We start from the raw sequence: 20,088 nt of genomic DNA, 5'->3' as shown, positions 1-20,088 counted from the left end.
CAGGCACACACACACCACCAGCCGTCGATGCACGCTTTCACCAGGCATACACACCACCAGCCGTCAGTACACGCTTTCACCAGACACACACACTACCAGCCGTCACACACTACCATCCGTTGGTGCACGCTTCCACCAGGCACACACCACCAGCCGTCAGTGCATGCTTTCACCAGGCACACACACACCACCAGCCGTCGATGCACGCTTTCACTGGGCACACGCACCACCAGCCATCAGTGCACGCTTTCACCAGGCACGCTTCCACCAGGTACACACACCACCAGCCGTCAGTGCACGCTTCCACCAGACACACACACCACCAGCCATCAGTGCATGCTTCCATCAGGCACACACACCACCAGCTGTCAGTGCACGCTTCCACCATGCACACACACCATGAGCCGTCAGTGCACGCTTCCACCAGGCACACACACCACCAGCTGTCAGTGCACGCTTCCACCAGGCACACACACCACCAGCCGTCAGTGCATGCTTCCACCAGGCATACACACCACCAGCCATCAGTGAACGATTCCACCAGGCACACACACCACCAGCCGTAAGTGCACGCTTCCACCAGGCACACACTCCACCAGCCGTCAGTGCACGCTTCCACCAGGCACACCACCAGCCGTCAGTGCACGCTTCCACCAGGCACACACACCACCATCCGTCAGTGCTCGCTTCCACCAGGCACACACACCACCAGCCGTCCGTGCACGCTTCTACCAGGCACACACACCACCAGCCGTCAGTGCACGCTTCCACCAGGCACACACACCACCAGTCGTCAGTGCACGCTTCCACCAGGCGCACGCTTCCACCAGCCGTCAGTGCAGGCTTCCACCAGGCACACACACCACCAGCCGTCAGTGTACACTTTCACCAGGCACACACACTACCAGCCGTCACACACTACCCACTGTCAGTGCACGCTTTCACCGGGCACACACACCACCAGCCATCAGTGCACGCTTCCACCGGGCACACACACCAGCAGCCGTCAGTGCTCGCTTCCACCAGGCACACACACCACCAGCCATCAGTGCTCGCTTCCACCAGGCACACACACCACCAGCCGTCAGTACACGTTTCCACCAGGCACACACACCACCATCCTTCAGTACATGCTTCCACCAGGCACACACCACCAGCCATCAGTGCACGCTTCCACCAGGCACACACACCACCAGCCGTCAGTGCACGCTTCCACCAGGCACACACACCACCAGGCACACACACCACCAGCCAGCAGTGCACGCTTCCACCAGGCATACACACCACCAGCCGGCCGTGCACGCTTCCACCAGGCACACACACCACCAGCCGTCAGTGCATACTTCCACCAAGCACACACACCACCAGCCGTCAGTGCATACTTCCACCAGGCACACACACCACCAGCCGTCAGTGCACGCTTCCACCAGGCACACACACCACCAGCCGTCAGTGCACGCTTCCACCGGGCACACACACCACAAGCCGTCTGTGCACACTTTCACCGGGCCCACACCCCACCAGCCGTCAGTGCACGCTTTCACAAGGCACACACCCACCAGCCGTCAGTGCACGCTTTCACCGGGCACACACCACCAGCCATCACTGCACACTTCCACCAGGCACACACACCACCAGCCGTCAGTGCACACTTTCACCAGGCACACACACTACCAGCCGTCACACACTACCAGCCGTCAGTGCATGCTTCCACCAGGCACACACCACCAGCCATCAGTGCACGCTTTCACCAGGCACACACACCACCAGCCGTCAGTGCACGCTTTCACCAGGCACACACACCTCCAGCCGTCCATGCGCGCTCTCTCCGGGCACACACCACCAGCCGTCAGTGCACGCTTTTACCAGGCACACACACCACCAGCCGTCAGTGCACGCTTCCACCAGGCGCACACACACCACCAGCCATCAGTGCACGCTTCCACCAGGCACACACACCACCAGCCGTCAGTGCACGCTTTCACCAGGCACACACCGCCAGCCGTCACTGCAGCAGGCAGGCTCTTCGCAGAGTTTCTTGGTAAATAAGTGTTCGATGCCTGGGAGGGAGTGGGTCGAGTTTCCTTAAACCATGCTGAGTATGCAGGTGCAGTGCATGAACTCCTGTGTGAGTGAGTCATGCTGCCTGGGGCTCACTCACTCCACACTTGTAAATTGCTCCTGCACCAGGCTTTTTCTCATTTGCAAAGTTCGGTGCATGCGCACAGCTAGGCAGCCCCCACACCTCCGAGAATGACTGCTTCCTACAACCAGAATGGAAACAACATTCAGAGCAATGAAAACAAGTTCATTTGATGAAAAGAACTGTTAACAAAAACCATGTCCAGCTATTGTAGATCTGGCAACTAAAAAAAAAACAGCAACAAAAAACAAACAAGGATTGGCATAGCCAATAGGTCTCGCTTTTTTGACCCTATAAGTATTTAGTTATGCAGCAGAATATCCTTGGTGCAACAACACCAACTGTTGCATGGCTAAACACTTATAAGGTCCCAAATGCGAGACCAATTGGCTATGCCATTGCTTGTTTGGCTATCTTATTAGTATTTATCCATATTTAGTATGCGTTTTGAGAATAAACAGAGCCGTAAAATTGTATATTTCCACATTTATTTAACTGTTGAACTTGCACTCATATATGGATACTTGTCACGATTTAGCAAATTAAGCAGCCATGTATAACAAAACACTACACTCACAGGTACACTTTAACGTTGTACTACAAATGTATGTTAACATACTAATGTATTTAAGTAAATCTCAACCAGTTTTTTTAACTCTCCATGCTGTCTATCTGCTCAGCTGTTGCCTGGAATTAATGAAAGAGAGCATAGATATTTTCTTATAATAAGCACAGTTTTCAGTATTTTTCCGCTTTTAAAAATAAATACAGACAGGAAACACATTGTTAGAGATCCTATGCCTTCTTCTCAGGTCGTCTCTTCCTCTATAGAAATACTTCTGCCTTGCATGGAGGGTGTCCTCTGGGCTTTATTCCTCATTCGGCCTGATTACCAGGAAAGCACTTGGTACATCGTCTTGCAGACCCACACTCACATATAAGCCTATCAAGTTGATTCAGTTGACGGTATTTTAGCTCAACAGCACTAAAGATTCCACTTCATAAAACCCTTAAAGTTAAATACACTCACACCACGTTACAACAGTCAGACTAATTTGATACCATGGGAATTTTGAAATAACACATATATCATTTAATTATATAATCATTAAAAATGTAAACATTGAAAATCTTGTTACATAGCACAATCAGTGTTCCAAAATGGCAACAACAACATAAGAGACCAATATGTAAAACAACAGCAATAAAGGGGGAGAATTTGACGGAATGCACAAACACGACCCACAGTGATTGGCCATTACAATATGTCACTGAACATATTTATCCATGCAAAATAACACACTAGTGGGTGTGTACTTTCTTGTGGCGAGTATATCTACCTTTAAGTGATCTATCAAGGGACTCTTTACTGCTGTTCTGTTGTTTAAACCCTATCCCCTTGGTCTGATAGGTTTCACACTGTTTTTCACACAGCTATTTTAGCCCATCCACCCTCTTTAGCAGCAACCAATCTAAAGTGCATTCCTATGCGAACCACGAAATGCATTTTGACAATTGGGCAGAATTTAGACTACTACGATGCTGTACATTCTAACATGAACTGTAACGTACATTGATCTGTCACGCTTTTAATGAGTGCCTGAATGACTCTATGCATTCACAAACATTGGTAGCAAAGATGTACACTTTGTAACCCTCGCCGCACCCGTAAACTATCTTAAGATCTACATGCTACCAGGGACACCTTCTTTCATATCCCGGACTTTCATTTGGCAATCGCATGCATATTGGGGTTTATTAAGTGGTTTATTTCGGTTACCACGATGAATGGTTTGGAAAAGGAAAGCTCAGCACTGTTGATATACAGTCATCCGATAACTGTAATGTAGATGCATCCTCATCCCACTTTCGCATGATTATGCACAAAAGATGGTTTGATCTTTCTTTAGTTTGCTGAGTGGGCTGTCTTTTGTATTTATTTAATTTATTTTTTAACACAAGCAAGCTGCCAGGTCATTTCAGCATGTGCATACTGTCCATGGTCATTCACCTGTTCTGTTCCTTTCCTGATGTGTTTCTTTTGTGAAGGTGAGGTCCACCCACTGTGCGTGGTACAAGATCAAGCAAGCTAAACTGAGCCTGCTTTGAATTTCGAAACATTTCTATTACCATATCGATCCAGTCTGGCCACCAGGGTAACTTAAAGTCTGGCTTCAAGGTTAAATATCGCTTAGATCATGTCCCTACATAGCTAAACACGTTGTAAGGCTTTTTGTCTAGTTAATAACTTTCTGTATTTATTTGTATGCTTAAAGGTGAGAAGAAGCTTGGCACAGTCATTACTCCTGATACTTGGAAAGATGGTGCAAGAAACACCACAGGTATGTTTTCATAAAACCGCATTTCATTTTAGTAGTGAGCAGTTGCACATTTTAATGTTGACTCATTGCTTGCAATAGGTCCTTAAAATTTTTTTATGGCCGAGAAGGATTGCAAGTAAGCAATACATCTTTATTCAGCACAAAGGCCATAAAAGAGCAGATTAAGAACTCAATACATAAATATATATTAAAAAATAAGGATTATCATATGAGTATGTAAATCTTTTTAAAAGACGTGAAGCTCACAGTCTCTGTCAAACTAAAAACTTTACTAGAATTTGGTGGATGCAGCCATTTGCCAGAAAGTGGTATTAAGATCGCATTGGTATCTATGGCACTTTAAATATGGCAGATGCGACACCTACTGCTTTTTGGCAGATGTCCCGCCGCTGCCAAACTCTGAATAGGTGCTAAACACAAAAGGGTTTGGCCCTCAATCAGTAAGGCCGGGCCACAAACTAGAAACCAGCACAAGAAGTGCCAATACTGATGAACATTCATTCAACCTTTCATACAAAGATCACATGACAAATCATTTTGATCTGAAAACATTTTTTATTCTCTTTACTTTTGATTATTTTCGTTTTTTTTTTTTTCAAAGTTGATTATTTTCGTTTTTTGATTTCAAATTTAAGATTTTTTTTGTTCTATTATGCAACATACACCATTTTATTAGATATTTGAACCTATAATGAGATCACAAGAAAAAATGAACATATAAATTAAATAACACAATATATTGTCAATATACAAAACATCACATTACAAAAAAACAACCTAAACCACATATATAGCTCTGGTTCTGTACAGGTTCTTTACCCACACTCACATTAACAACCAGTACCTCTGAACACTATCTCATTTGGTTGTGCTTTAACTAGTTTTAGAGGTAGTGAGCAAATGATGACCCTACTCTGCTCGCTCCAGTTGTATTAAGCAAAAAAGAAACAAAGATGTTTTGTGAGCACGAGTGGTATTGCATCCACCTTTACACCTATTTGGTCAAAAGGAACTGTCAACATGTTTCGAACCCACTTAAATCTCTTGAAGGGTTCTCCTCAGGACACAGAACACTTGAAGAGCTGAGAATTTAAAAAGAGAAGAATGCTCTAGTTTAGAAACTGATTACTAATCACATTCACTCCTTCTCCACTCATACAAAAACACAGCCCAATTCATTTACCTCTGTCTTTTATGACTGCTCCAATCTCCTTGTTTAATTTACTGTTCACAGTCCAGTGACAATTGCCGCCCATGGTACCACTATACATTCAAACAATGAAAAAAATGTCAGAAAGAACTTGTTTAGGTTGGTGCTTCATGTCTTCTTCAGTGAAGAAATTGAAAACGTATGAATTGTAGAAAAGCTTACTTGTATTTAAAAATTCGCTACTTCTAACTCGCCTTTCTTCGTTGTGAAACAGATCATCAATTGTTTAGGATCTATTGAGGAAACCAAAGAAGGGGTATTTATTAATTGATCCTGCCTGTTGCTCATATGTAAACCATATGGCTTTAAAACTATCCCTATGTCCTGAGACTGTTTCCTTTGAGACCAAACTTATTAGGCAAAGAAGGCTCATGTGTATGAGCCCCAAATGTATTAGCCCAAACGTGCCTGGATTGAAAAAGGAAAGTGCTTGGATTGTGCTACTGTTTTAAAAAATACAGATACTATGCGCATATATGTTGAAGACGTGCTGCTCTATGTGGCCGCTTCTTAGAAGGAACGGTGGGACGAATCTCTGATTGTGTATAATGCCCAGTGCTTTTGCTGCGCAGTAGGTCGTGCTCATGTCCTTAAATGCAGCACTCTCCATACGGGAGTGAGCGGACTAAAGTTCCTTTTTAAAATATTATATTGTGACACTTGCATGCCCACATTTTCTTAAAACGTATTTTCTTTATTTGTGTATGCCAAACAAAAAGTTAATTTGTTCATGTTTCTTTAGAAAGCGGAGGACGAAAATTAAATGAAAACAAGGCATTAACTTCCAAGAAGGCGAGGTCAGTTGCAAAACTTCATGCATGGATTGTACGCATTAAGTGTTGCCACCATAATGGGGCTATTTGTTGCTCTCGCCACTTCTGTTGTTGGTAAATGTAAGTTTTTAAAAGGCAACCAAGAAGGTTTTTTTTAGTGCTTTATTGGCTGTCAACAGCCCCTTAACGAGCATTGCCTTAATATTTTAGCTTCAATTTAATTAAAAAATGTGCTATTTTATAATTGTATCAAATTTGCATGTATACACTGAGCGCCTAACCCACAAAGGTGCCCAAAATTATTTTTAACTTGGGGAATTTGTAAGTTACTCTGGCACTTGAGAGTAAGTTAGACTTTTTGCTAATCCTTAACATTTCTATCTTGGCATACATATTTTTATGCTTAACTTACCTCTAAGGAAAGTTTTGATGTTCACAAACCAAGTCTAAGCAGTCATTCACACACAGAATTTTAGTCAAGTCAAGTCATTAAATTTATATAGCGCGCTACATACCCAGAGGGTCTCAAGGCGCTTGAAGAAGGGTGGGGAATTACTTGTCAAATATCCACGTTTTAAGTTGCTTTCTGAATGCTAGGTGGTTCTGAGTAAGGCGAAGGTGAATGGGAAGTGAGTTCCAGGTTTTAGCTGCCAGGTAGGAGAAGGATCTACCTCCCATGGTGGTTTTGTTGATGCGAGGTACAGTGGCAAGGGCTTGGTTGGAGGATCGTAGCTGGCGGGAGGGGGTGTAGAAGGACAGTCGTGTGTTGAGGCATTCGAGTCCGATTTCGTAGAGTGCTTTGTGTGCGTGGGTTAGGAGCCGGAAAGTAATTCTCTTATTGACGGGGAGCCAGTGGAGGTTTTTCAGGTGACCAGAGATGTGTTCTTTACGCGGGATGTCTAATATGAGCCTGGCTGAAGCGTTCTGGATGCGTTGGAGTTTTTTCTGGAGTTTGGCGGTGGTACCGGCGTAGAGGGTGTTTCCGTAGTCCAGTCGGCTCGTGACCAGAGCGTGGGTGACTGTTTTTCTAGTTTCGGTGGGGATCCAGCGAAATGTTTTTTTGAGCATGCGAAGAATGTTGAAGCAAGATCAAGAAACGGCGTTGACTTGTCTGTTCATCGAGAGTGAGGAATCCAGAATGACGCCCAGGTTCCGTGCGTGGTCCGTCGGGATGGGTGCTTTTCCAAGGGCCTCTGGCCACCAAGAGTCATCCCAGGCGGAGGGGGAGGTGCCTAGGATGAGGACTTCTGTTTTGTCTGAGTTCAGTTTCAGACGGCTGTGCTTCATCCATTCGGCTACTTCTTTCATTCCTTCATTAAGGTTGGTTTTGGCAGTGTTAGGGTCTTTGGTGAGTGAGAGGATCAGTTGAGTGTCGTCAGCGTAGAAGATGATGTTGAGATTGTGTTGGCGAGCGATGGTTGCAAGGGGGCTCATGTATACGTTGAAGAGGGTGGGGCTGAGTGAGGATCCTTGTGGTACGCCGCAGATGACTTCAGTAGCTTCAGACTTGAATGGTGGGTTCTTCCGGTGAGGAACGAGGTGATCCATTCCAGTGCTTTTCCTTGGATTCCGACGTTTCTGAGGCGTTGTAAAAGGGTGCTATGACAGACCGTGTCGAAGGCTGCGGAGAGGTCGAGGAGGATGAGGGCGACTGTGTCTCCATTGTCCAGTAGGGTTCGAATGTCGTCTGTTGCTGCGATGAGGGCGGTTTCAGTGCTGTGCTTGGCTCGGAAGCCGGATTGTGAGGAGTCGAGGGATTTGTTGGTTTCGAGGAATGCGGCGAGTTGGTTGTTGATCGCTTTCTCGATGACTTTGGCCGGGAATGGAAGGAGTGAGATAGGGCGGTAGTTTTTGAGTTCGGTGGGGTCAGCTGTGGGTTTCTTCAGGAGGGCGCTGAGTTCGGCATGTTTCCAGCTTTCCGGGAAGGTTGCGGAGTTGAGGGAGCAGTTGATGACGTCTCGGAGGTGCGGTGCTATAATGGAGTCTGCTTTGTTAAAGATGAGGTGAGGGTATGGGTCTGTGGGGGATCCTGAGTGGATAGAGTTCATCAGACGGATGGTGTCCTCCGTGGAGATTGGGTTCCAGTCATTGAGGATGTTCAGGGGGGGTGGGGGTCTTGCAGGGGGTTGGGTGGGTTGGTCTTTGGGACGGTTGTCGAAGCTGTTGTGGATGTCTGCAATTTTGTTGTGGAAGAATGAGGCTAGGGAGTCGCAGAGGGCTTGAGAGGGGGTGATGTCGTTGGAGTTGGCTGAGGGGTTGGTAAATTCCTTGACGATGTTGAATAATTCCTTGCTGTTGTGGGCGTTGTTATCTAGTCGGTCCTTGAAAGCGGCTTTCTTGGCATTCCGGATCAGTTGGTGGTGTATGCGGGTGGCGTTTTTGAAGGCGTCCTTGGTGCTGGTGGTTGGGTCTTTTTTCCAGGCCTTCTCAAGGGAGCGACAGAGTTTCTTGGATTTCTTAAGATCATCGTTGAACCAGGAGGCCTTCTTGCTGCCTAGTTTTATTTGTCGTTTTTTCAGTGGTGCAAGGATGTCGGCGCTGATGGATAACCATTGGGTGAGGTTGGTGGGTGCTTGGTCTGGGTTAGCGGAGTGGGCTGGGGGGTTTTGAAGAAGCGATGAGGAGATCTGATCAATGGTGATTTTGTTCCAGTTTCTTTGCAGAGTGGGTTGGGGGTGGTTGTTGGATGTGGGCTTGTTGTAGGTAAAGTGAACGCAGCTGTGGTCAGTCCAAAGGAGAGCTGTGGTGTGGCTGAAGGAGACATGTTTGCTGGAGGTGAAGATAGGGTCGAGTGTGTGACCTGCGATGTGGGTGGGGGTAGTGACAAGTTGTTTAAGTCCGAGGTTGGTGAGGTTGTCCAAAAGGGTGGTGGTGTTGCGGTCGTTGTTCTTTTCAAGGTGAAAGTTGAGGTCTCCCAAGAGGATGTAGTCCTCGGAGGGGAGCGCGTGTGGAGTGATGAAGTCCGTGATGTCTTCACTAAATTGTGCGCGGGGTCCTGGTGGCCTGTAAAGGAGGGTGCCTCTGAGTGTGGTTTTGGGGTCGGTGTGGATTTGGAAGTGAAGGTGTTCAGAGTTGGCGAGATTGACGTCTGAGCTGGTTGAGATGCGGATGGATTTCTTATGGACGATTGCGATGCCTCCTCCTGTGTGGCCGGAACGGTCCTTGCGAATGATCTTATAGCCTTCCGGGATGGCAATGGTGATGTCTGGGGCTGATGTGGCGTTCATCCATGTTTCTGTTAGGAAGGCGACGTCCGGAGAGATGGTGTCTAGGAGATTCCAGAGGTCAATGGCATGCCTGTGGACCGAGCGGGTGTTGAGCAGGACGCATTGTAGGTGGTTGGGGTCGGATATCAGTTGTGTGTTCGTGGATGAGGAGTTGTTCTTGGTGCCGTCGAACTTGCAGGAGTTGCAGGAAAAGGGTCCATGGGTGTGTCCAGGGGCGGCTTGGACGCAGTTGGGAGAATGGCCGGGGTTAAGGGCTAGGAGGGTGGTGGCATTGTAAGTAATGCGGGGGGGGGTGGACATTACGAGGACCAGGGGCTCTGGCGCTGGGCGCGGACGGGCGTAGACGGGCTTACCTTTGGCGCGCCTTCGGCGCGACTGGGGCGCGAACGCTGCGCGTGTACGCTGCGCGCATGGGCTACTGTCATATATGGATGGTGGGAAGGGGAGGGGCGAGGGCGGCTCAGCTGGGAGGCAGGGCGGGCTCACGAGGACGCAGACCGAGGACAACAACAAAATAAACAAAATGGCAGCGGGGGTGAGGGCAGAGCACAGCGCCGGGGGTAAACGCGCACTAAAGTTAAATGAATAGCAGCGGAAGCGAGGCGAAGCAGCGCCCAGTGCACTACAGTACAACCAAACTTTTACAATACAATGCAGTTCAATCAGAAGCGAGGCGAAGCAGCGCCCAGTGCGCTACGATAAAGACAAACTTTTCGCTGGAATGCAACAGAAATGCAGCACAACGATACCAGGTCTCGCCAGGGAGACTGGGGAGCGACCTCTCAGCAAGCAGCACTGAGGGGATCGCAGCGCTTCTAGGTACGGGAGCGCTGTAAATACAAAGTGGGAGGGCGGCTCAGCTGGGAGGCGGGGCGGGCTCACGAGGACGCGGACCGAGGACAACAACAAAATAAACAAAATGGCAGCGGGGGTGAGGGCAGAGCACAGCGCCGGGGGTAAACGCGCACTAAAGTTAAATGAATAGCAGCGGAAGCGAGGCGAAGCAGCGCCCAGTGCACTACAGTACAAACAAACTTTACAATACAATGCAGTTCAATCAGAAGCGAGGCGAAGCAGCGCCCAGTGCGCTACGATAAAGACCAACTTTTAGCTGGAATGCAACAGAAATGCAGCACAACGATACCAGGTCTCGCCAGGGAGACTGGGGAGCGACCTCTCAGCAAGCAGCATTTTAGCTCCCATGCAAGCAATTTCAGAAAATATATCTTGTCTTCATTGTTTAAATAGCAATAGGGCTTATAATTATTCTGTTATTTTCATAAACATTTATTTATTGAGAACTACTCTTACTCAGTTTAATATGTTAATATCAAATGTGTAGATCGTTTGGTAAATATTCTTTCATACAGTAGGATGAAAATAGCTACTAGTACAATTACCATTTCTCCTGTAATTATGGTAGTCGTGGTAATATTTTTATAGCACTATCTATTAAGACACTCATCTGTAGGTGAGGCTATTGATGGCTAGAAGTCCGTCATCCTTTAAGTCTGCATTTACCTCCTGGCCGGTAAGTAAAGAACGGAGGTATGATGACAGGTGAGTGAGCACGTTTGTGTCATGACACTACCAGCGGCCGCATCATTACATGGGCACGTGAACACATCACAAAGCATGTGTTTATCAATAAAATGACACCGGTACCATTTTATTTATTTTCTTCCTTTTTATGTAAATGTACCGATCCAAGATGTTAGATGTCACTTGGATATGTAAATAATAATAATAAAAAACATATCAGTACATGAAAGCACTTTTATGAAAGGGGTCCAATGTTGCAGCTGCCGGGGCCTCCAAAAACATACACATACAAATGTTTCAGTTTTATGGCCCGTGAGGTGTGCGAGAATAACAGAGAAGCGAGTGGGTGAGGCAACGGAGTAGCGGGTGTGGGGAGCAGGTGATGTAAGCAACAGGGAGTGGTCCGGGGAATCGATGAAAACTAATACGTCTAGGTGGAAGCCGCAAAACAGGCCGGTCGGGTATTTGGAGAAGGAGCTTTACTCTCGGAGAGAGCAAGAAAACCCATGGACTCTGAGTGCTGAAAGAAAAAGGGGAAAAGAACATACCTGAATGTGAGTAGTTTAAGGATACCAGTCATCTGATTAAAAGGTTCGTAACAAGCGTATGCTCCAGGAAAAGAATAACCCAAGAAGAGGAAGAAAAGTCGTGGAACAAGAAGCAAGCAAATGAGTAACAAGAAAGCCAACTAGTGTTAAGAAAAGGTCGGGCTCTAAGCCCACTGTAACTTTTTGATATGGTCCACTAAAGATCTTTCGCAAAAAGTAATGTAAAGATCTTCCTTTTCTACCCCATTGCCCCCACCCTTACCCTCTCTCTCTCTCCAGACTGTCTTCTGCATGCAAGTAGCTAGTGTCATTATATATGCCCTACCAAAATCAATCAACGTTATTATAACCCATCTCTCTAGATAGAGTGCGGGGGTTGCAGAGAGAGGAAGTAGGAGCGTAGCTAGCTGAAATTCGGTAAATAATCAGGGCCTAAAGTGTCAATTATTTTTAGCGTCCTACATATGTCTCATCCGATCCAAATATGATTGGAATTAGCATTATTCTATGTTTTAAGAAAATCACATTTATTATATTGCTAATAACGGGCCCTTGCTTTCATCTGTAAGAAATTTGATTTGAAGACTCCAACGTTCCATGAAGATATCACTATGTGCCAACTCCTCAGGAGGGCCCAACTCCTGTAAAGAAATCCAAATGCTGCCTATGCTTCCACTGTGAAGAAATTTCAGAACTGTACAGTTAGCAAACCTAGCAGTGCCCCCACCCATGTAATCCCAAGCTTTTTAAAACATATATTTTTATTGCCATTTGTAATCCTACACAGCACTATATTGAAGACATGAAATAATAATACAATATAAGTGGAAGAAGATTGAGCTACGTACTATCCAACCAGGCAGCAAACGTGTCAGATGGCAATGTTACATCACATTAATAATCGGGGGGAACATACAAAATATGCAGCTTTGTAATCAATTAAACATCAGTGTCGCCCTTCCGCCTTTCTGATGAGGGCAGCAGCTTAGTAGCGTCGCCTGTTTCTCATATCAAAGATGTATCTTATACACCATATTACCCATTCCCTGGGGCCTACTAATTACTAGTGTACTCAGTGATAAGTGCTGGTTACTCCATGGATCAGACGTGCCATAGATCTCTCTAGTTAATGACAAGTATAAAAACTAAAAAAGAAAACGACCTCGAACAGTGCTTGCAGGTGTCTCCCTCTCTGATGATCTCAATTTTAGGGGTGGTGAACCGTTATTCCCTCAACAAGGTGGAACACGTCTAGATCATGTTAATGTAAGCTAGCTTCATGTGTTCTCCCTAGGTGTCTGCAATAGTGAAGGAGGAGGTGGGGAGGGGGGTGGGGGGGCAGGAAGGACACGACCAGAGTGCCTCATAATCAGCAACTGGGACATTCACTCCGCGGTCGTTGTCACACATCTCTCCCCCCCCCCCCCCACCACCACCACCACCACAATTTTCTTCACTATTAGTGCCTCTGGTGATCCCAATTAAATAAAATGTCTCTCCATGCTTCAGCAATTGGGTGTCTATGTAGGGCCCTCAGCTCCTCTCTATTCCAGGCTCTACCCTCTGCAGCTGCCAATCTAGATACCTCCTGGGTCCATATGTTGATCTATGGCCCCATGGCTGATTTCCATGAGATCTCGATACGCCTCTTAGCTAGCGGCAACTACAAATCCATAAATCAACTCCCCACTTTACCTTTCGGCGGTCTAGGATAGAGACCAAGAAGGCAAGCCTCCATCGAGTGGTCCAATGTGCTGTTCATCATACCATTAATCTTGGCAGGGACGCACAGCTCCAAGTCATTTGGAGGAAATCCATGTCTAAGTGGTTACATCTTGGGAAGCCTCTTGGTTCCCCTCCAAAGGCAGCCCAAATGCGGTGAGTGGGCATATACATCATGTGAACGTAATTACATTGTAAGTATTTTAGACGGGTGTTGTGGGAGATTTTCTTGGGTGATTCAAGTATGCAGCTCCATTCTACATCAGTGAGTGTCCTATCAAGGGATCTCTCCCATCTCCCCCTTAGATTTAGCATCGGGGACAAGGACGTCTCCAGGAGCGATGCAAAGAATCACTTTACTTGATGCCCGGCTGTACCCATCGTAAGCAATGAATGGAGAACCAAGTAAGTGTCCGGTTCCTCTTTCCTCGCCCCCCACAGCCTCCCAAATGTTCGTGCCAGTACCTCATACATAAGAAACTGGCCAGTAGGAAGTCTGTACCAAATCCACCAATTCAGCAAAGGGGAGTAGACATTTATCTTTTAAACAATCGCCCATTTCTCAATCCTGGCCTCAGTCCAAGGAGCCAATTGCTCTGTCCACAAGAACGCCTGGTGCTCTCCATAAGGTAACCCCACCAGCGGTAATGTCCGAGAGCATCTTGGAGTAACCGGTAATCTTACCATGCAACTTCTCCAGCACTGTAAGGTCGTAGACTACAATGCCGAGGTATTGGGCACCCTCACAGTCTGATTCAGCAGCTTGGCCACCAACAATCTTGGGCGCTTTCCTGGTTCTATCAGATAGGTTCACCCCTTCCTGCCACTGTGCCACCCATTGTAACTTCACATCCAGCTGATAGAGTTCAAACTCTGGTACTTCCAGTCCTCCCTCTTTCATGGGGCACTGTGGGGTCTGTAGTGCCACTCTACATCTCACATCTGCCCAGTTGAGGTCTCATACTAGCGCATCTAATGGCCTAAACCACCCGCAGGCATCATCACCGGTAGATTAGCGAAAAAATACAGTAGGCGGGATAGCATAACCATCTTGGTCAACGAGATTCTGGCCATCAATGGTAGCCGTAACGAGCTCCAAAAAGCCACACTCGAGCGGAGCGCCCTTCCCAGGTTTCCCTCTCTCATGTACTCTGAGTGAAAAATCTGGATGCCCAGATATTTAAAGGTTCAGGGAGTCCAGTTCTAATCAGCAGGGAGATCCCACGGTATAAGGGAGGGCCCAGCCACCGGGAACAGATGTGTCTTGTGATGGTTAACCCGACGGCCTGACAGGCAGCCAAAGCTCTCCAATAGTTCAAAAGCAGTTCCCGCCCTTTCACAGCATTTCCCAAATAGATCAACAAGTCATCGGCATACAAAGAGATCACATATATTCTGCCATTCATCGACATTCCCAGGCCCTCTCCCCCTTTGCAAAAAAGTTCGGCCAGCGGTTCCACCGCCAACGCAAACAAGAGCGGGGACAGAGGGCATCCCTGGCAGGTCCTGCACGATATTGTATAGTCTGGAGAGATGGTACTGCCTGTCTTAACCCTCGCTGTTGGAGAGGCATATAATAATTTAACCCATTTCAGCCAATCCATCTCAGCCTCATTTTCAGCATGACTGCATTCAAACGCTTTCTCCAGATCTACTGAGAAAAGCAGCTAGTGACAACGTCCTGCTCTCAGGGTGGTAGAGCATAAGGTACAATCCACGTAAATTATACAATGTATTACGGGAGGGGATGAACCCATTTTGGTCAAGATGAATGAAATGCTACATGTGGGGGAGTAATCTATGTGCTAATATCTTACTTAATAACTTAAAGTCGGTATTAAGCATAGACTGGGGCCTGAAATCCTTCACCCCCGCCACTTGGCCCACAGTCTTGGGGAGCAGGATCACCAACACAGACCGCGTAGAAGACGACAGATATCCCAGTCGAAGTGCCTTGTTATATATAGTTACCAAGCGAGGGGCCAATCTAACTCCATACTTCGTATTGAACTCGGCCGGCAGGCCATCAGGGCCGGTGTCTTACCACCGGCCATCAGGGCAATGGCATCCCTAACTTTCTGCAATGCAACTGGCCCCTCAACTCCCTCCCGGCCTCGTCATCTACCACTCTGAGAGCCAATTGAACCAGGAATGCATCAATCTCCCCCTGCGAAACACCCTGCGGGCAGGTATATAACCGTTCGTAGTATCTCTAAATGACTCCATTGATCTTATCCGGGTCATATTCGATCATGTCCTCGTTGGTTCTTATACGGTTTATCGGAGAGCCCAGCGACTCAGGTCTAACGAGCCACACCAGCAATCGCCCAACCTTCCCCTCCTCCCCTTGTAATCTGTTCATGTACGCTCTATAATCATGGGATCGTAACCTCTCCAGTACCTCATCATATTGTTTCCGTCTATGTCAGCCGGACATCCGCCATGCAATTAAAATCACTCCCCATCACCATCTGACCCACTTTTATATGCGCCATGTGAGTGGAGAGGGAGGACCGGTATGCCAATTGGTCATGATTGGAAGCATAACAGCAGCATAGTGTAATCTCCTGACCTAGTAACCGCCCGCAACCAACACATACCTCCCATACTCATCGATTAGTGTGCATGTTGCTTCAAAGGGGACCCCTGGCCCGTATCCATAGCAACACCCCTCTGGCATATGCTGAGAACGCAGTGGCAAACATCTGTCCCCTCCATCTTCTCCTTAATTTACCCACCTCATCCTGAACCAGATGCGTCTCCTGCAAGAATTCAATCTGTACTCCTCGGCGTTTCAGATAGGTGTGAATATTATGGCGTTTAGACATAGACTCCATCCTCCTAATGTTCCACGTGAGTAGCTTCAGGTCTTGGTGTGCGATCGTCATCTTGTATAGTTCAAAATAACACACCACTTGAGAATTCCCACCCCCGCCAAGCTAATAAGGTGCAAAAATGAGACATCCCCGCATTTTTGAGGAACAAAACAAATCAAACCTAGTAATCTCCAACTTAGAACAACTCCCTGGCCCCAGGGCTATCTGGCAACGGCCATCTGCCCAAACTCCAAGTGCACTATTGTATATGTTATGTTATGTTATGTTAAGATGAATTTGTCAAGCGCGCTTACACCATAGGTCTCTTGGCGCTGTTCCTACATTAGCAGCTGCGAGGATCCGGTTTAATCAGTTTGTCAAAAAGCCAGGTTTTTAAGGCTTTTCTGAATCCCAAGAGACTGTCGCAGTTCCTGACTGAGAGTGGGAATGAGTTCCAGAGCCTGGGGGCCAGATAGGCAAACCTACGCCCGCCCAGTCGTTTTAACTTAATTGATGGAATGGACAGAAGGTGGAGGTGGGCGGAACGAAGATTGCGTGTGGGGACGTGTCTCGTAAATAAGCTGTTAAGAAAGTTGGGGCTGGTGCAATGCAAGGCCTTAAAAATTATACAGCCCGCAGAGCGTTGCGCCATAGGTAGCCAATGTAGGCTGCGCAGTAACATCCTGGCAGACTGCCATATCGGCTGCCTGTAGATCAGTCTTGCCGCCTGGTTCTGAATTATTTGTAGGCGGTTTACCAGACCTAAAGGAAGGCCAGTGTACAGAGAGTTGGAGAAATCAAGGCGGGAGAGTACCAGTGCAATCACCACCTGGATCAGGGCTTGATGAGACAACAGGTAGGCGATCATTCTTATTTTTCGTAGTTGGAACAGAGAGGAAGAGATCACCGTGCCCACATGACCCCTCAAGGAGAGATCGGAATCTATGGTCACTCCAAGACTTTTCACTGATGGGGACGGAACAGGAAGGGGGCCTAATTCGCCCGGCCAGAAGTGAGGTCCCCAACTAGTAAGACTCTTCCCAGGCAACACCAATTCGGTTTTCCCGGGGTTAAGCTTCAGTTGGTTCTGATCCATCCAGCCTTGAATATGCAGCATTGCAGCTTGAAATTCAACGGCCGCATTTTGGGAATCTAGATTAAAGATCAGCTGAAGGTCGTCAGCATAATTAAATACTGTTACATTCCTAGCCTTGAGTGAGTGAATCAGGGGGAGAATGTACAGGTTGAACAGCAGTGGGGATAGGGATGAACCCTAAGGAACTGCACATGAGGTAGTCAGGTTAGGGGCCGTATAACTCCCAAGACGTACCGCCTGGGCTCTACCTGTTAAAAAAGATTTAATCCACCCATGTGCTGTTCCCCGGATCCCCGCTTGTTCGACACGGTGCATTAAGATGTTATGATTGACCGTGTCGAACGCGGCCGACAGATCTAACAGCACGAGTGCCTGCGGGATTCCCTTGTCAGCGTTGGCCCTTAAGGTATCTATCACCGCCAGGATTACCAATTCTGTAGAGTGGGCAGGTCGGAAGCCGGCTTGGTTCGGTTCTAGGTAGTTGGAGTTTTCAATAAACTTAGACAAACATCTAGCCACATGGGCCTCCAGTATTTTTGAAAGATAGGGAAGAAGCGAAATTGGACGGTGGTTGGCAGAGATGGACGGATCTGCTCCTGGTTTCTTGAGCAGGGGGACTAGCACGGCCTTTTTTGAGAGCCGTAGGTACTTCCCCTTTACTCAAGGATTCATTAGGAAGGGGTAGAAGGCTATGCGGTAAGGCCGAGAAAACTTCCCTCAAAATAGCGGGGAGACAGCAATCTTTGGGAGAGCCCGACTTGACTCGAGACATTAGTTCAAGTAGGGTATCGGGGCCGATTTCCATAAGTTGTTCTATGATAAATGAGTTATCCGGGTTAGCCCCTGGGGGTTCCTCGTACGCTACCGAGGGAATACTCGCCCTAATGATTTCAATTTTTTTCCACAAAGAAGCTGTTCAGTGCATTACACCGCTCTTGAGTGGGAACCAAGCAGGGGGTGATTCTGTCTTCGCTACTGAGGTCATTGACAATCCTGAAGATTTCTTTGGATTTATTTGGAGCAGCGAGCACCTTTGTGAAAAAATATAGGGTCTTCGCAGCCAATAGGGCTTTCTTATAGTCCCTGCGAGCAGTAAGATAACGTTGTCTTTCGTCACTGGCGTAACTGTGCCTCCACTTCCTTTCTGACTGACGCAGAAGTAGTTTTTGTGATTTCAGGTCCGTAGTGAACCATTTGTGGGCTTCAGCCTGTCTTGACCGGGAGATTTTAATAAGAGGGGCATGGATATCACTAGCAGCTAGTAACCAGTTAGAGATACCCTTTTCCATAGAATCAACATTAGTATTAGTGTCAGCAGAGGGTAGGGAGCTAGTTAAAGTAGCCAGAAATTTCTGAGTGGCAAGCGTTTTCCATTTCCTAGTCATGCCTCCCGCTACTTTCAGTGGCTTAACCCTTCCATTAAAAGTAACTGTAAATTCGATTAAATGGTGATCCGACCAGATGCATGGGGAGATGAACGGGGGTGACAGTTCAATATTATACGACCATATTTGATCCAAGACATGGCCTTTTATGTGCGTGGAAGCCGAGATATGTTGGACCAAGTTTAGGTTAGAAAGCGTTTCAGTCAGTTCTGCCGACTGAGTCCCTCCTCCTTCGTCGTTGAACCAGTAATTCAAATCTCCAATGAGCATGACTCTAGCGTGGTTCATTGCGAGGTTGGCTATCTGTTCGCTAAGAGAAAGGGGAAATGAAGGCATAGGCTAGGTGGGGCTGGGGGGGAAGCGGTACATGAGTACCAGCGCCAAGGATCCAGAATTTGTATCAAAGTTGATGACCATATTCTCAACCTCAGGAAGGATCAAAGAGTTCAATTTATTGAATTTATGGCATTTATTTATAATGGCAGCAACTCGCCCTCCCTGCCGGCCTATTAACTGATAGAATGTAATAATCAGCGGGAAGTGCAGCTAAGATGTCGGGAGTGCAGCTAAGATGTCGGGAGCCAAGTCTCGGAGAGCAACAAGACGTCTGGTTTTGCTGACGTCAACAGTAAAAAATGTCAAGTTTATGCCTCACCAGCGAACGGGTATTAAGATACATGACCCGAAGGGAAGTCGAGTTAGGTTTAGTTGGCGACTCCACGGTTTCCGAGAAAGGAGTAGGGTAATCTACCGGTTCATGGGAGATACCATGCATCCTAATCCGGTCCATGATATCCGATGGTAGCCCGGATTCATATTGCTCAAGAGATCTAAGCTCATCTGAGCAATAAGCCATAATTTGACCAGGGTATATGGCCCCTGGGCCCGGGCTGGCGCGGACGGGCGCAGACGGGCTTGCCTTTGGCATGCCTTCGGCGTGCCGCTGGCGCGCCCGCTGCGCTCCCACGTGCTTATGCACATATGTACGTGCACTGACACTGCCTCTAAGCTCCGCCCCGCTCTGGCTGATTGGCTAAGGCCTCTGGTAGGGTGTCAGGTAGTGTAACAATTCAATTCTAGTGCCCCACGCGATTCGGTAAGTGAGTTTTAAAAACATAATATTTTAATCCTAGTAAAAATTCCCACAGTATTCCTATCACAGTTTAGTTTTCCAATTTTAATTTAGCACAAACTGAGAGGACCGCGCGGCAGCAAGTGTTTAGTAGCTGGCCCCCCGCGTACTTCCTCCTTTTGAGGTCTGACCCTGCCTCTAAGCTCCGCCCC

The 20,088-nt window shown here is 47.3% G+C and overlaps 1 protein-coding gene across 1 annotated transcript in view; it reads left to right on the top strand.

The window, feature by feature from the left end:
* CRIPT (CXXC repeat containing interactor of PDZ3 domain) overlaps nt 1-20,088 on the top strand; it is a 180,151-nt gene that overhangs the window by 54,587 nt on the left and 105,476 nt on the right. The window contains exons 2-3 of the mRNA XM_078649669.1: nt 4,420-4,485; nt 6,438-6,492. Of these exons, the coding sequence (XP_078505795.1) occupies nt 4,420-4,485; nt 6,438-6,492 (121 nt within the window). The remainder of the gene's footprint in view (nt 1-4,419; nt 4,486-6,437; nt 6,493-20,088) is intronic.

This window comes from Lissotriton helveticus, chromosome 6 (genome assembly GCF_964261635.1).
Source record: "Lissotriton helveticus chromosome 6, aLisHel1.1, whole genome shotgun sequence".
Taxonomy (NCBI): domain Eukaryota; kingdom Metazoa; phylum Chordata; class Amphibia; order Caudata; family Salamandridae; genus Lissotriton; species Lissotriton helveticus.
Note: the sequence above shows the minus strand (reverse complement) of the source record. Positions and strands in the feature narration are given on the sequence as shown.